Source organism: Anabrus simplex, chromosome 5 (assembly GCF_040414725.1).
Source record: "Anabrus simplex isolate iqAnaSimp1 chromosome 5, ASM4041472v1, whole genome shotgun sequence".
In the NCBI taxonomy this organism is placed as follows: Eukaryota; Metazoa; Arthropoda; class Insecta; order Orthoptera; family Tettigoniidae; genus Anabrus; species Anabrus simplex.
In genome coordinates, this window is record NC_090269.1 from 36520584 (window position 1) to 36538344 (window position 17761).

The window sequence follows — 17761 nt, forward strand, 5'->3', positions numbered from 1 at the left end:
GGTTTTCGGAATTTTGTCTCACAGGAGTTCAGTTGGTTTCGGGTGAGTCATAGACCGAACACTTTGAGCAATTCCGTGACGAATCTTGAAACACGGACTTGGAGTCTAATATCATGTGTCTCAGTGAGGACACTATATCTCGAGATACAAGAAAAGTAAACCCCCATAATGGGGAAAACTAGGAAAATATACATTTACATACATTTTAAAATGTAAAGTATACTCTTTCTTTTAGGAATACAGACCAGTTTGTAAGACATATTAATATTAATTAATGGGATGTCGAGAGGATCTCTGGCTAGGTTCACCCTGCTACGGAATGGAGTAGACCGTACAGCCAGCGACTCAACGACGGATGACAGGCGGAAAGAAATAACCTGACTACCTACGAGGACCAACGGCTTATGGCGAATGAGCCTTTGAACGAGGGCAAGGGGCCTTCAGTAGAGGAAATGCTCTTGAAGCCTCATTACTGATAGTGACTTTTGCTGCAGTGGAGTAACTACAAATAGACGCCCGTTTCTCCACGTAAGAAGCAGCCTACATTTACCGCAGGCAGTTGCTCTTAAATGCTTTTGCTTCAGACTCCACGACAAGTCAGCCGAAATGTTCATGTCACACCATCAAACGAAGCTGGAATGCACCCAGGAAAACAAGTGGAAGGGTGAGAAGGGCAGAGATATTGGTAACGGATACAAACTCCTTTACTTCGGCACAATACCAGATCGTAATGGTGTAGCAGTTGCAGTTAGCGAGCGCATCACCGAAGCACAGCGAATATCCGACCGTCTGATGAGCATTCAGATCGTTAATGTGCTCGTCTAAAGACCGAGACGAATTCTGGTCTAATTGTTGCTAACGATCCCTTATTCATCGGTGACCTCAACTGTCATGTCGGCAGCTCACGCAAAGGTTTCAATCGGTCCCATGGCGATCGTGGACTTGGCACACGAAATGAAGCTGGAATGCACGCCTTGGATTGCGCTGAAACATATCACCTGGCGATGGCATATGGCATTTCATCACACACACGAGCGGCTTGCCATGACGCCCAAATTGACTAGTGGATGGTGCGCAGAAAAGACATGCGTCTAGTAATTGACTCAAAGCTTATTCCTTCGGAAAATATTGCGTAAGCACTTGGTCCTTGATTTACAACTTCGCCTCTAGCCAACCACTCGAATCAGTACCGCTACTGAACGCAGTAAGTGGTGGAAACTCCCCGTCCAAGATGAACAGTTTGTGGGTAGTATTGATTTGCTCCCTGTGGACACCAACTACCTAACACGGAGCAAGGTTGCTGAGAAAATTCGGGTGAGTGTGACAGATGTACTGGACGTAACAAAACCAGGAAAGTGTTTTGTTGGTAAAGAGATCTGATTGTAGAACGAGGAGGTATAGATTGCAGTGAAGCTCAAAAATACCACTTCAGTCCACCCTATAATCTGGTTGAGTGTAGATGTATACACGTTTTTTCGTGGGGTAAATGCCATCAGTATAGGACTTGCTTGCATATGCAGCGAGTGTATACATCTCAATGAGAAGAGAACGGAAACAACGCAGAGTTTGGAGGAAAGAGTGGTTGAACCAGAATTTTTACACCCATATAAGTTTTCTGCAGGATTCACAAGTGTGCACAACAATGGCACAGTTGTTTACTTTTTTACTTTCCACGGGGAACGGAGAGCTCTGAACGCCAGAATAAATTCAGAAAAAAAAAAGCTTTTTGACCGTGATTCCCCCACACTCATCCGTTTGGCCTGTCATGGGTCACGTTCTGGGGTTAGAACTCACGAAATTCTCATTGTCCAACAGTCCAAATGATTAGACGGCCGGCCACACCATACACGTCAGTTTTGCCCGTCAGTCTTCTGCTGTTCAGGCCAATGAGAAGGTGAAACAGTACATGTATGGGGGACCTTACATCTATCGACGCGTTCACTTGCTACGGCGCTCCGAAGAGTACTGAGTGGTCAAAGCACGAGACCCCTGCTGGGAAAGGTTGCATCATCTCGCTAAAGTTACTGTTGTGACATTTAGCTGAGGCCTTAAGTTACCTAGCAATATCTAATTATGGGATATATCACTACAGTTTGCCAGAAACAAGCTGTGGTAAGCACGTTGATTTTCGTAACACGAACTTTCCGCGCGTGCAGGCCTGTGGAGTGAGACGCTGCCACATCAAAAGTTAATAGCGTAGCAATCGTCACCTTAGTATTTATTCACGGAAGCCCGGATCCCTGTTTCGAAATGATTAAATTTGGAAAACTCTCAGAATCCTGACACAGATGATACAAATCTCGACCATCAGCAAGTGACTTAGGCAAGCAAGCTCACTTTTCCGCATCCAAGACCACCCTCCAACAAAGAAGTTCGCTTGTCTTTCTGTGATCAATACTGTTGTGTTCTTATAATGTTTTAAGCTTTTGCCCATTTTATGTTTTGCTTTTGTTCTGTAACTATCTATAATGTAAGATTGTGAAATAAACATAAAATTATCAAGATTAGGTAGTCACTGTCTCGTAGAATTAGTGAAATATTCAAAGTGTCCTGAGCGCTCGAAAAGCCGTCAGCACGTGCACACCAGATTTTCTCCTAGTTCCATCTCTAATAGGATGACTTACCTGAGCAGGCATCTTGTCCAGAAAGGCGAGCAAGTTGAAGTTAGGATCATTGATCATGGTGTAGGACTGCCTAATAATGGAGTGGAGCGACATTTGTGCGGTCTGAAGAAGTGAAGTCAGCCACGTCTCAACGCTCCCTTCAGCTCTGACGGCCCTTTCCAGCTGGATGCTCTCACCTTCGGACGATATGATGTCTGTCATCTTGTTGTACTCTACCTCATGGAAGCGCACGTAGCGCGTGTTGTCGAAGATAGATAGCAAGTGATTCTGGATGGTGTGCGAGTCTGAAGCTTGGCCGAGAATTTCCAGCAGCGCTGGATCGGACACGAAGAAAAATCGAGGGAACATAGTGCGTTTCTTCTCCAAGTATCTAGAACCGCAAATAAGAACAAAAACTTTTGTTTAGTTGCTTTTACCCAAATATTCTCTAGTTCAAGATATTGCATAAGAACATTTTATAAGGGTCGAAAAGATTATATTAGAAAAAATGGCTCCTTTATCGGTGGAAAGAAAAATTTAGTTACAGCGGTGTCCCAAGCAAGAGTCTGAGAATTAGTATTTACGTCATTCCTCCGTTCCTCGACCATAAGCGCTCCTAGTTCATAAAACCATTAGTTTCACTCTTTATTTATTTTCAACCTTATGCTTATAATTTCAAATTTTGATGAACATTCTTATTTGGTAATTTAGATCCTTACCATCCTAGTCAAAACTAAGGATGGCGTTTGTCAGACTACTCATAATCTGAAGCCACGAATCAGAAAACAAGCCATTTTGGAGATAAGGAACTGAAGACTCACCTTTATGATGTTTTAGAACGATAAATATCTCCAAGATTCCCCCAGAACCAGTATGCTGTGTGTTGCATCAAAATTATCACCTAATTTAACTGTTTTATAAAGGCTCTTTTCAAGAATTTCATTATAAAGTTCTCTTTGAAAAGATTACCGACTGGATGAAGAAAGTCCTTAGTTCTTACTTCCTATTTTATCATGTAATTTGGCTTCTTATTGATGAAGTTAAGTGATATGTGTAGCATAAATTGTTCTAGTTGCTTCTTTAGTTCATATCTAATTTAGTTAAAGTGAAGACTTCTGAAAGTGCACCTTAGCTTTGTAATTTTTTTTAAGAAAGTGAACAACAGTTTTGTTAATGATTGATATGTTTTCATTTCGAACCATGAAAGTGAATCTATAGCGCACTTTGCAAATTTGGCGTAACTTGCTTCTAAATGATCAGTTTACTATCTCCACCGTCGTCGTCGTCATCATCATCATCACCATCACTACCACTATCATCATAATCAATTAACATCATCGTTGTTGTCATCGTCATCATATCACATAGTCTGTCATTCTGTCGTACTTTGCAATTATCTTTATAATAGTTCGCTTCCTTTTCATAAGATTGTATAATATACCGTAGAAACGGCCCAAAAGGTTATAAATAAACAACCCAAATTAAAGATCTTAAGCGTGACTGGGAAGAAACAGCAGCTACGAAGTATAACTTTACCTTACAGTATATAAAAGAAAAAGAAAAGGAAGCTTATTTAAGAGAATACTGTGTATGGGACTAATAAGAACAAGCCTTTCTATTTTAATGAAATGTTGGGGAAAAGTGGTAGATGTTAAATATACTGTGTATGTCAATGCGACGGTGTGTGTGTGTGTGAGAGAGAGAGAGAAGAATGCTCTTTACACAGAATCAAGAATACTGACCCACTGAGAGACTTCTGGCACAGCTCAAGTTGTTCCTGGAGATGGGGTAGCAAGAGCTTTAGCATGTCATCACCAACACAGCAAGCCACCACTCCCGGAGTCTCATGTGCTCGCTGCATGATTTTCTGCCATGACTTGTCAATCTTGCTGAAACGTTTTGCCTCCTTAGGCAGTTGTTTGGCGATATCTCCTCCCACGAATACCGCCTCCAGGTACACCCACATGTTTTGTACCAGCAGCCATCGTTCAAGGATCTCGTTGGTGTTCCCCAAATCATGTACCCACTGCTGAATCTGTTTGCGGAACGGGGCATTGTACCTGTGGAATAATGAAATCAAGTTAACTCTTGTAATACAATGATTGTCTTAGATTAAGATTCCACTTTAAAATGATCAGCCTCTGTGTACTAGCACAGTGACCAAACAATGTGATGAAGCATAGATATATTTTACACGTGTCATTTTCTTTCCTCGATTTGCGGTCGTGAAAATGATACAAATCTTCTACCTTTACTTAAGTGTTATCCCGTTTCATTGCAGTCTACTACTCTAATTTTGGAATGCCACTTATCATATGCATCTTCGGGACGAATGCAGATGAGGGATTTCCTGCACTGACTGTGTCAACTCAGCGCTAGTCTGGTCGACTATGGGGACACCGAACGTCGATTTCTACATGGTAGAAAGGCTCCGTTTTTTTGCTAGTGGCTTTACGTCGCACCAACACAGATAGATCTTATGTCGACGATGGGAGAAGAAAGGCCTAGGAGTTGGAAGGAAGCGGCCGTGGCCTTCATTAAGGTACAGCCCCAGCATTTGCCTGGTGTGAAAATGGGAAACCACGGAAAACCATATTCTGGGCTGCCGACAGTGGGATTCGAACCCACTACCTCCCGGATGAAAGCTCACAGCCACGCGCCCCTAACCGCACGGCCAACTCGCCCGGTGTGAAAGGCTCTGAAGACAGCGGTCGGTGCAGCACGAATTACATGACCACACCACTGTAGTTACCTTCCTCGCATCTTGTCAGTAATCGACACAATACCCATATGTTGCCTTATTTCCTCGTTCCGTACGTACTGTAGGAGGGAGATGCCGAGTGGTTAGTGGGCCGCACGCATCTCCATTACGTGGAGCGTATTTGGTGTTTGGCCAGCACTCGTTTCATACAGTGTTACTGGGTGGATCATTGTGCGGTAGATCTACTGGTATTAACGTACAACATCTGTACCCATTTTATAAGCATTTCAGGAACTCGACGGTCGCCCGATGCACATCGGATCAGCTGACGGGGCACGCAAGTAAATGCCGTCTCCAGATCGAAAGACTATATGCAACGGTTGTTTCTTCCCTCGGACTCAGAGAGGGATTCCACATCTACCTCCTTCTGGAGCGTGTCATGGATGGTGAGACTTTGGCTCGGAGGGATAAAACTGAGGAGGAGGACCGGTACCTCGTCCAGGCGGCCTCATATGCTATACCGAACAGGGCCCTTGGGTGGGGGATGGGAAGATTGGAAGGGTAGACAAGGAATAGGGAAGGGAGCGTGGCCTTAATTTAGGTACCATCCCGGCATTTGTCTGGAGGAATAGTGGGAAACCACGGAAAATCGCTTCGAGGATGGCTGGGGTGGGGATCGAACCTCTCTCTACTCAGTTGACCTCCCGAAGCTGAACGGATCACGTTTCAGTCCTCGTACCACTTTTCAAATTTCGTGGCAGAGCCGGGAATCGAACCGGGGCCTCCGGGGATGGCAGATAATCACACTACTACACCACATAGGCGGACAAATTCACCATAGTATTGTACCAGGAAGGTTTAGGCCCTGGCACATACGAGTTATAAATCTTTATTCAACAGCGTACGGCTAAGTTACGATGCACGAACAGCTGTGCGAGAGAATGTTCTCGTTCTCACTGCACTGCGTAGGGAGACTGCATGAGTGAAGCAAGGTCACGTGACGTCAGCACTGCCTGGAGCTTCCCTCCCCTCAGAATTCTCTCGAAACCATTTCTTGAACTTTTCAACGCCTGGATCAATCAACATGAGACTAACACTAAATTGTAGCCCATATTCTGAAAGTACATCCCTGCAAATTTGAGATTAATCTGTCCAGTGGTTACCAAGATATAACAAGTTAAAGTTTGGGAAGTATTATCACTCCTTCATCACTTGATTCCGAGCGCTGCTCACAGACGGGTATAATTAGGTCAATGAACTGAGCGTATAGCCAGTGTGCAGTGTGTGTTCTGCGATTGTGACAGAAGGACAGTATGCTCCGTCGCGATCCGCGAGGACGTAGAAGTCACACTCGAACACTTTGAAATTGTGCGAAGACGTCGCAAGTAAAGTTTCTGCCGCGTCGTGACGAAGGAAATGTTTTAATGTCGTTATATAATATTTAGGAGTGTGTTAACCGAGTGAAGTTACAATAGAAATTGTGAATAGAAGTGTCAAGTATTTCATTTATCAGTAAACGATATTTGGACTTTGTCATTTTCACGTAATTCTGAACTGTATCATTGACCGTGACAATATTCTAAGACATTGCGTGTGATAAACTAAACTTCTAATTTGTGACCATTTTAACGATTCAGAGACACATTTCTCCTTTACTAGTACAATTGTGGACTGTGTGAGATACTATTCCACTAAACATTCACCAAATAACATGGCTAAATGTGACTATTTTTTTCGTGTATTCTCTCGAACTTTCGATCACCACTACGAGAAACTAACTGAATGTTAAGAACTTTTTATGACAATATTAAGTCGTACGGACTCGTCTTATGCAAATTCAGTCATAAAATCTTCTTAATCAACGAACAGTATTATTCCAGAGACTGTTGTAGAGACTGGTGTTAATGACATTTTTGCAAGTGTTTTATGCACTGTGATGATTTTTCTACGGTCGAACCTCAGACATAATCAGTGACTATTATGAACTGTGACAGTGTTAAATCCTAATTCTATAAACTGTGTGTGTGAAAAACTGTGTTTTCCATGTTGAAAACTGTACCGGGAGGTACACCCCAACGCAGCGCATTTAAATGTAACGCCTAAAAGAACTCCTCTAGTGGAGAAACAGTGAAATTGAAACTAGACTTGTTTTGTTTGCCATTCATCAAGAAGTGTGGACTTTCTTCCAGAGATATCGCTACAAAAAACTATGATCATGCACCCTGGTGTGAAGTGAAAGAACTTTTGATTTAAAGAAGTTTTGTATTCATAAGTTTTTTTACTAATTGATGTTCATTTATTTTTGGGTTGGCAATATTTATCTTTTCTTTCCGCCAGTTTTGAATCCAGCTAATCCCTAATTTCTGTAATTAATTTTCTTTTTTTTTTTTGCTAGGGGCTTTACGTCGCACCGACACAGATAGGTCTTATGGCGACGATGGGATAGGAAAGGCCTAGGAGTTGGAAGGAAGCGGCCGTGGCCTTAATTAAGGTACAGCCCCAGCATTTGCCTGGTGTGAAAATGGGAAACCACGGAAAACCATCTTCAGGGCTGCCGATAGTGGGATTGGAACCTACTATCTCCCGGATGCAAGCTCCCAGCCGCGCGCCTCTACGCGCACGGCCAACTCGCCCGGTAATTAATTTTCTACCAATCATAGTCTTCTTCCGCGGTTTTCAGTGTAACTTTTAAATCGACCAATAAATTGGGAGGGTGTGGCTGGTTTATTCGTGAAATGTCTCGAACTTTCCCCGACGGTTTATAAACTGCGGATTTTCTCGTCTCTTGGCCACTTGATCGTCATATTATTGAGTGTGTGTGTCAAAGCAGGAGGCGGAAGGCCTCTTTCATCAGGCAAAAGTTCTTCGACAAGGTAATGGCCACAAAGCATCTTTATTTCTTGCTAGCTCCGCAGCTTAACCTGAGGGAAAGGTCCGAAACATTAACTATGTAACCTAGTTTTCCTAAAAATGTAACTTTCTGCCGGCTAATGTAAAACTTCATAAAATCTTAAACTTTACATCGGGGATAGAGAGTGATATACCCTCTCGAGCTCCCCTTCATCTTGGTTTGAGGTGCCACATTTATTTCTGCAATGTACTAAAGCAACCTCAGTAGTTTGGGATTAGCGCCTGTTTCGTCGGCCAAGTGCCCCATAGGTCTTTAAATTTTTGGAGCTCAATCTTCGACTCCATTCATGTTGTACTCGGGCCGTTTATTTAACCTGTTCTTTTTCACTAAGGCCCTGTAGTTTGGGTACTAGGTACCTCTGTGTAATAAGATTTCTAATTGTAAATAGTGCCTTGTAAAGCCAGTGATTATTAGGTTTTAATGTTATGTTGCCTTGAGTAGGCTTGAAAAACTGAGAGCACTTTAGCTCTTTTTCAAGTGTTGTAAAAGTGCCTCTGGGAGGCCTAATATTGTAGTTTAAGGAGCAAGTGCTCCATGTATCAGGGGATTTCTGCCCTTGTGTAAATTCATGAGCTTTGTAAATTTGAGCAGGTAGGTCAGGAAATGTAAAGCTATGGGCTTAAACCCCAAGGTGTTAAGATTCTGTATCTTGGACTTTTTACCAATCTTATTTAACGTTTGCTACTTGTAAAAATTGTCAATTTTGGTGTCTGAAAATATAACCTTCACCTTAAATTTTAAATTCTATTCTTGACATTGTAGTTAGACCCATTCACCCAGGCACCTTCTTTCACCTCTGCGTTCCACGGGTAACCCCGTAACAAAAACGATTGTAAGTCATTACTTCATTAACCTGACTTACAAATCATACTGTAGCATAGACTATGGTATTCTAAGTCACATATTCATCACCGTAAAACAAACGTGATAATACGAACTGTGCATTGAGACTTGTGTCAGTGTATGATACTTATCTTAATGATAATTGAGAGCTCTATAGCGCCAATTGAACTTTCCGTGTTCCGACATTATCTCTAAAAGATCATCGGAAATCTTGGCAAAGTGTTGTGAGATCCTGCTGCATCGAACGTCGTTTCCAACGTGGGATTAACGTGGTTTCTTCGATCATAGTACCCATCGAGGGACGTCGACGAGGGATATTAACGTGGTATCTTCACTGAACGGACTTGTCACGCTGCCGGTGCTGAGTTCGAGCCTTGGCTGCACGCTGCAGGAAGTTCCAGCCACCAAGCCGCAGGAGAGCACAACACCAACACTTATAAACAGATTCCAGGTGATCTTCTCATATTTTGAGTGAGTAATTCTACTAACTGACTTTTAACAAAGCACTCAGTTAATCATAGTGCTCCAACAACAGAAAAGTGCTTCGTGTGAATTTCAGCTTGCTGTTCATAATCATTCAAGAAGGCTTCATGTCTTGCTTTTTGAACTGCAAATTGGTCTTTAAAATCTTTTATAACTTGGAGTAATTTCACGTAGATGAACTCTAGGGTTTGCAAGTGCATTATTTCGTTTTGCTTTCTTAGATGAACTGTAGGAGTATACAGCAAGTGATCAAATATTTTTATTTTTGAACTATCAACTTATTCATGAAAGTGTGTTAATATTTTCAAAAATATTAGAAAAACTGTAGGTTTGCATCACAAGTGATGGACTTAATGAAATTCTATGTGCAAAGTGTTATGGTGGTATTTAAATCGATTTATGAGATCTTAGATGTACTGTAGGGTGTTTACGATATCTAAAAGAGTGATATTTATTTTGTACATTTTTAAGCAAGTGGATGTCTCAGAATACAACAGCATCGATATTTTATTTCTGCATTTTTGAAATATTGGTTGAAAATTTAAGTTTGAATTTTCGGCTGCAGGGGTGATTTTCATGAATATTTTTATTAAATATTGTCAAAAAGATTTTACCATCTATTATTCGCCCTGCGATACTGTCCATCTCTGTACCTGCTTCAATAAGAAACGGAACACTACCTGAGATCCTTCCCATGCTCTGGCCCCATAATCATTTCCTGGTGCAGTATGAAATAAAATATTGTACGCAACAGTCAGTAAACTGATAACTTTACGTTACCGGTACCATACTCGTTTCAAAATTCCACAGGCTCGGACGTAAACATCTTACACGTAACGGAAAACATCACTTTCCGAGGCTGTTGCATAAAATTTTTTTTAAAAAAACTATTATTTACCTGTTGGACATGAGAGAGCCAAGGATCATGAGACTGTCCTCCAGTTGACCGATGGTCTCGGCCGTCGTGTCTCCTCTCAGAAGTAACTCCCCTCTGTTGTTAAATGTCTGGAATGTCAGCTCCTGCACCGACCACTCATTTGTCACTTGGCGCAACTTCGCCTCTATATCCTTCTCCTTCATTGCTGATATACAGATATCCTGTGAAAATATTCCATTAAAGGTGTAAGATTGATTGCATGACTTGATTCATTACAGCAAACAATGTGTGTAATCAACAGGGCTAGGATTTCTGTGCAAATACGTATTTGCCATTTCATTAGCTATAGTAAAAATGCTGTCTTATCTTTATGAATGAGGATATTTGGAGTGAGTTAAAAACATTTTATTTTCCATATTTTATCCATATTTCCAACTTATTTCCAACAACATTTTTACATATTTGCGGAATACTCACATATATTTTCATCATTTATCTTTTTATTTTAAAATCTTCCATATTTTAAGGTTCAATGTTATTCTTCCCAGGAAGTAATTTAAAATGTGTTTTACTAGCATCAAGAAATCATAACTGGATTCTAGTATTTCTATGAAATATGGAATGAAAGCTCCGGTCTATGCATATGTTCTTCTTGCTGATTTTGGCCTTGTCACTCAGTCCATTGTGATCCATATCGCAAAGGTCAAACTCTTGTTCTGTGACTTCAGTTTAAATGGTTATTTTTGTGACATTTTAAGCAATAAATCTTTAACTGTACAGATGTAAAAATTTGATACAATATAGATTTCTTTACATATTTTTCATCATTTCTATAAGAAATGATTGAATATTGCACTCCATACTTTAATTTTTTTAGCCCATATTTAGCCAATATTTAGAACAGAACTAAACAAAATAAACAAAATGAGTTTGTTTTGCTGACAAACAAAGCATCTTCGTGTGCAATCATAATTTGTATTGAAATGAAATGTCGTATGGCTTTTAGTGCCGGGATATCCCAGGAAGGGTTCGGCTCGCCAGGTGCAGGTCTTTATATTTGACGCCCTTAGGAGACCTGCGTGTCGTGATGAGGATGAAATGATGATGAAGACTACACATACATCCAGCCCCGTGCCACTGGAATTAACCAATTAAGGTTAAAATCCCCGACCCGGCCGGGAATCGAACCCGGGACCCTCTGAACCGAAGGCCAGTACGCTGACCGTTCAGCCAACGAGTCGGACATAATTTGTAATAAATTATAATAAGTGAACTAATTAATATTGTCAGTGAAAAGGGACTACAGTAATAGGAAATACTCTACTCATTAAGACACAATTTTCAATGAAGTGATGTACAGAGTATGGTTTTTAAATTATTATAAGTGAAAAAGAACTACACAGGAGATACTCTACTCTTCTTCTTCTTCAAGTGCCATATCCGGTTGCCCAGACGTCGGCGATTACTCTGGAGAAAGTTTTTCTGTCTTCTGCTAGTCGGAAGAGTCTCTCAGTTGTCTCAATACCGGTCCACTGCTTGATGTTGTGTAACCATGTTATCTCTGGTCTGCCAACTCGCCGTTTGCCCTCTATTTTACCTTGGAGAATGAGTTTTATAAGGCCATATTTGTTTCCTCTTAATATGTGGCCTAGATAAGCTGTTTTGCGAACTTTCATAGTTGTTATTAGTTCTTGCTTCGTCCTAGCTCTCCTTAGGACTTCATCGTTTGTTATCATATCTGTCCAGGGTATTCTAAGCATTCTTCTGTGCAACCACATTTCAAAGGCGGCAAGTCGTTTGATACTTGTGGCTTTTAAGGTCCATATTTCTGCTCCATATAACAGTACTGACCAGATGTAGCACTTCATTAATCTCTGTCTGAGCTTCAGATTTAGATGATTATTACAGAACAAAGAGCTCATCCTGCGAAATGCAGCTCTAGCGTTCTCAATTCTGCATCTGATTTCCTTATCTGGATCCATACTGCCTGTTATTATGCTGCCGAGGTACTTGAACTGGTGGACTTGTTCTATTTTACGGTTGTTTAATGACAAGGTGACATTTGCATTACTATTTCTGTTAAATACCATTAACTTAGTTTTTGCTACATTTATATTGAGACCATACTGTAAACCTTTGACATGGATTCTGTTCAAGAGTTCTTGGAGGCCTTCTATAGTGTTGCACAGAATCAGAGTGTCATCTGCATATCTAATAATAATAATAATAATAATAATAATAATAATAATAATAATAATAATAATAATAATAATAATAATAATAATAATAATAATAATAATAATAATAATAATAATAATAATATCTAATAATAATACTCTACTCATAAGACAAAATTTACAATGAATTGATGTACAGTATACAGTAATATATGGGGAATATTTAGTAACGACAGCTTAATACTAACCATGAAGAAACTTCATAAATCAGATAGGCCTATGTGTAAACTAATGTGAAACAGAAATTAGCAAATTGGCATTGCACAATCAATATTATTAACATTCAAGGTTATTTGATTAAACTGTTCCACATATTTTAACCAATGGTGAATTTCTTTGACTAACGGACATGGGATGTCCACAGTGGATGGTTGCTGTGTCCTCGAATTTGTTAACTTTACATTGAAGTTCACCCTAGCAAGTAAATCGCTATAATATATTATACCATTTATCATTTTATACAGAAATACTTGTTGATTAACTTCTCTTCGATTACTAAGAGAGGAGAATATGTGAAGGAAGTCAGAGGAAACCGTATGTCTGGGATCCATAAGTGTGAATACGCTGCCTAAAAGGTTAGTCTAGGTCAGAGGTGCTGAGCTGGGCGCTCGCTGAGGCTAGCCCAGTGCGGCCGGGCTGGTCTGACGTAAATGCGGGCAGCTTACGTAGCAAGTATACGTCACAGTGAAGCGAGAGAGCGAACACACTTTTCAGGAAAGCGAAGGAGCATGGACGTTCGATTGTGATTACGAGGCTCACCTCCACTACTCAGCGAAGTGCTGATTGGGATACATTATTTAAAATAAAACTCTATACCAGGGGTATGCATAAGTTTTTGCCGGGTTTTGTGGTAAAGAAATCACATAATTTTCAAGGGAAATTCAGTCGTTTGTTTATTCAAAATATTGGCCATCGGCTTCTACACATGTCGTCCATCTTTCTGTTAAGTTATGAATACCATGCAAGAAAAACTGCTTGTCTTTTGCGGCAAACTATCCGTCGAGCCATTTTCCAACTTCCTCGAAATTGCTGAAGTGCTGCTCTGCGAGCGCGTGCCGCATTGATGCGAAGACGTGATAGTCAGATAGCTCCAGGTCGGGGGCAGTACGGCGGGTGCGGAAGGATGTCCAATCCAAGCGATTTCAAGGTGTCTTTCACTGATTCTGCTGTGTGAGACTGCACATTGTTGTGTAACAAAATCACTTTGCTATGTCTTCCGGCCCATTCCGGTCGTCAATCTATCAATGCGTGATTTAAATTCATCATTTGTTGGCGTTAGCGTTGTGCATTAACGGTTTCGCCGGGCTTTAAGAGTTCATAATACACAATACCGCTCTGATCCCACCAGACACAAAGTATGGTCCTTTTGCCGAAGCGATTTGGCCTTGGTGTTGAAGGACCGGCTTTGCCAGGTGACAGCCACGATTTTCTCCGCTTCGAGTTTAAAACAAATCAATTTTTCGTTACCGTCACAATTGGTACAGGAGTGATTTTCTTTCGTGGCGTTGAAGCAGTAATTCACAAGTGACTTAGCGATTTTCCATTTGCCGTTCATTCAAATCGTGTGGGACCCATTTACCGAGTTTATTGATCTTCCCTGTTGCTCGTAAACGTCTGCTGATTGTTTCTTGTGACAAATTTATTGTTTGTGCCAATTTCTGTTGTGTTTGACTTGGGTCATCATCCAGTAACATCTGCAATTGCTCGTCTTCGCACTTTTTGTGGTCTACCAGAGCGCGCATTGTCTTTCACATTGTAATCACCACGTTTAAATTGTCGAAATCATGTCTCACATGTTCTAATCGATGGTGCTATGTTTCTACCAGCAAACGATGACTTTTCACAGCCCTTTTCTTTTGTTTAAATAAGAAGAGCAATGCGTGCCGCAAATGTTATTTTTCAGGCACAGACGTCGACATGATCACTGAACAATACAACACAGACGCTAGTGTTTGACGGACTCAACTTCTGTGTGTTGGTAGGTTAATCTCAGACGAACAAACTGACACATGTGTCAAATTCAGACGCTGCGTACTGTTCGCGGCGCCATCTCTTTGTGTAACCGGAACAGACTTATGCATAAACCTGGTAATTACAACAACAAAAAGTGACCTTTTCAAGATATTCCGGTTTGATTTATACTGCGTTCGATATAAACAGTCTGTTTCATTTTCTTATATGTATTCATTCAAAGAAAACTGTCACGTTATAATTTTTGTGTTACAATTTAAAAAAGGTACAGGGTTTAAGCGTACAAGCTACAACTTACAATTCCTTGGATGAGAATTACAGTATTTTCATTAAAAAATGAAAATTCCTGTTATTAATTAAGCAAAGAGTAATATAATTATATAATGCAACAATGATTTTGCATAGTACTGTAGTGTTGTGTGACTTTCCGTGTTCAATGAATTTTTGAAAATAGTATTTGAAATTTAACAGGCGTCCGGTGATACTAGCTAGCTTCTAAATCGCGAGAGGGAGTTTCATCACGAGTGAGGACATTTACTATCCGAGATTAATGTACAACAACAACAACAACAACAACAACAACAACAACAACAACAAAGACGACGTAAATGTATCTACCATATAGATGTGCAGTATGCCTTCAAATAAATAACCTCATTGATTTTATTGCTGGTAAGTATGATTGCATTGTTGGTGAGTTTATGAGATTATTTCAACCCGAGCAACCACAAGCCACAGCTTATCCATCTTAACTCCGTATTATACTAAAACTGTTTCTAAAGCACCTCTTAAAATGTAATAGTGAAAATTGTAATTCATTATGTCCATTATAAGAATTGTTCAGTTTGCAATGAACATAAATAATTTATTTCTTACAACATAAATTAGAAATGATGTGAATTTCTTTTATTATTTTCTGCCTCGCCGCCTCTGTGGTGTAGTGGTTAGCGTGATTAGCTGCCACCCCCGGAGGTCCGGGTTCGATTCCCGGCTCTGCCACGAAAATTTGAAAAGTGGTACGAGGGCTGGAACGGGGTCCACTCAGCCTCGGGAGGTCAACTGAGTAGAGGTGGGTTCGATTCCCACCTCAGCCATCCTGGAAGTGGTTTTCCGTGGTTTCCCACTTCTCCTCCAGGCGAATGCCGGGATGGTACCTAACTTAAGGCCACGGCCGCTTCCTTCCCTCTTCCTTGCCTATCCCTTCCAATCTTCCCATGCCTCCACAAGGCCCCTGTTCAGCATAGCAGGTGAGGCCGCCTGGGCGAGGTACTGGTCATACTCCCCAGTTGTATCCCCCGACCAAGAGTCTGAAGCTCCAGGACACTGCCCTTGAGGCGGTAGAGGTGGGATCCCTCGCTAAGTCCGAGGGAAAAACCGACCATGGAGGGTAAACAGATGATGATGATGATGATTTTCTGCCTCAATTTCAAACTCGGGCATCGTCTCAGTGATCAAGAGTGACTGGGAGAACTTCACCCAACCTTCACGGCCTGTGACGTAGCCACAACGTCACTGTGGTTGAATAGCACACGCTGTGCTTGCCCGGCCATTTACAGTGCTGGGTGCCCGCGGGACGAAATGCCCAACGTGAGCACCTCTGGTCTAGGTATACATTGGAGCACAGCAAGTGTACTTAAAATTCGAATTGCCAGAAAAAAAAATGTGTGTACGAATTTTCTTCGTAACTCTAATAGTTTTCGAGAAAATAAATGTTTTTTTCTTATTTTGGCGTATGCTTTTGAGGGTTGGAGTGTAATGTCCTTACTTTGAATGAATAGCTGCCTCTGTGGATCAGTTGGTAGAGTGTCGGCCTCCGGATCCCAAGATAGCGGGTTCAAACCCGGCAGAGGTAGTCGGATTTTTGAAGGGCGGAAAAAAGTCCATTAGACACTCCATGTCGTACGATGACGGCATGTAAAAGATCTCTGATGACACATTTGGTGTTTACCCGACAAAATTCATTGAATCTCAGCCATAGACGCCCAAGAGAATTTCGGTTTACTCGGTCTGCCATCTAGGGGCCTAAAGTAAAACGGAACGTCGAAATTGACGAGCAGACAGCCAGATGGCGTCAAATTGAAATGTCCGCACACGGCAGCTGAGGCCATACGATTATTATTATTATTATTATTATTATTATTATTATTATTATTATTATTATTATTATTATTATTATTATTATTATTATTTACTTTGAATGAATAAAATAAGCCACAAAATGGCGAAAGATTCACCTTTTAATCTGAGAACAGTTACGCACATTATTGTGTGATTCACGGCATCCGCTCATGTTCTCTCTTTTTCTTTACTTTTCGCAGGAATGAAGTACAAACCATACACAACTAACTCCATATCAGTTTGAGGACCGTACACTAACGCCATGTGTGAGTCCATCTTACTTTCAATGTCTTTCATTGGCAAGGAATAGACATAGATTAAACAAAATACAAAACAAAAACAGAAACACAGTCACTTTACAAATAAAAGTATTTATAAAATCCTAATTATCAATACAAATCAAATCATCTGTTAGATGGAACAAAGTCTATACATGTTTCAGCCTATTCTCAAGGCCATCTTCAGTAGCAGAATAATTATTACATAACACAAACAATTACAAATCTTGATGAAGTGAAATGACAGTGATCATGATTAATGAATTAAAAACATATTGAGGTAAATACTTTTATTTGTAAAGTGACAACCGTCAATACGGAATGAGATTTATAACTCGAAAGACACTCAGTCAACTATCACAGCAAAGAGGTTCTCTGTAAGATACTGCACTAGTATAAAAGGGTGCGTTTTAACTCTCACTCAGTCACAGCCTTTCTGATTCACAGAGACAGTCTTTCTGGGGATATAAAAAGGCAGGTGGAGAATGAGTGACTGCCATTAGTATGAAAACTGCCTAACTCGATTGTGACTAGCAGTAGGCAAGGGACCTGTCATTATAATGAAAACTCTCCAACTCAATTATGAACGACAGTAGGCAAGTGAATCTGCTATTACAACGAAAATTCCCTACCCTGGTCTTCACATGGGAAGCAATGTATTACGACCCCTTCATCGCGTTTCTCGGGTACCTAACTCTTAAAGAGTCACACAATTTAATAAAATCTTACAACATGTACA

The 17761-nt window shown here is 40.7% G+C and overlaps 1 protein-coding gene across 1 annotated transcript in view; it reads right to left on the reverse strand.

Annotated features, from left to right (window-relative positions):
• The window catches only part of Dhc1 (Dynein heavy chain 1), a 443578-nt gene that overhangs the window by 329599 nt on the left and 96218 nt on the right, over positions 1 to 17761 (reverse strand). The window contains exons 20-22 of the mRNA XM_068227758.1: positions 10440 to 10639; positions 4346 to 4663; positions 2625 to 2994 (exon numbers count right to left, since the gene is read on the reverse strand). Of these exons, the coding sequence (XP_068083859.1) occupies positions 2625 to 2994; positions 4346 to 4663; positions 10440 to 10639 (888 nt within the window). The remainder of the gene's footprint in view (positions 1 to 2624; positions 2995 to 4345; positions 4664 to 10439; positions 10640 to 17761) is intronic.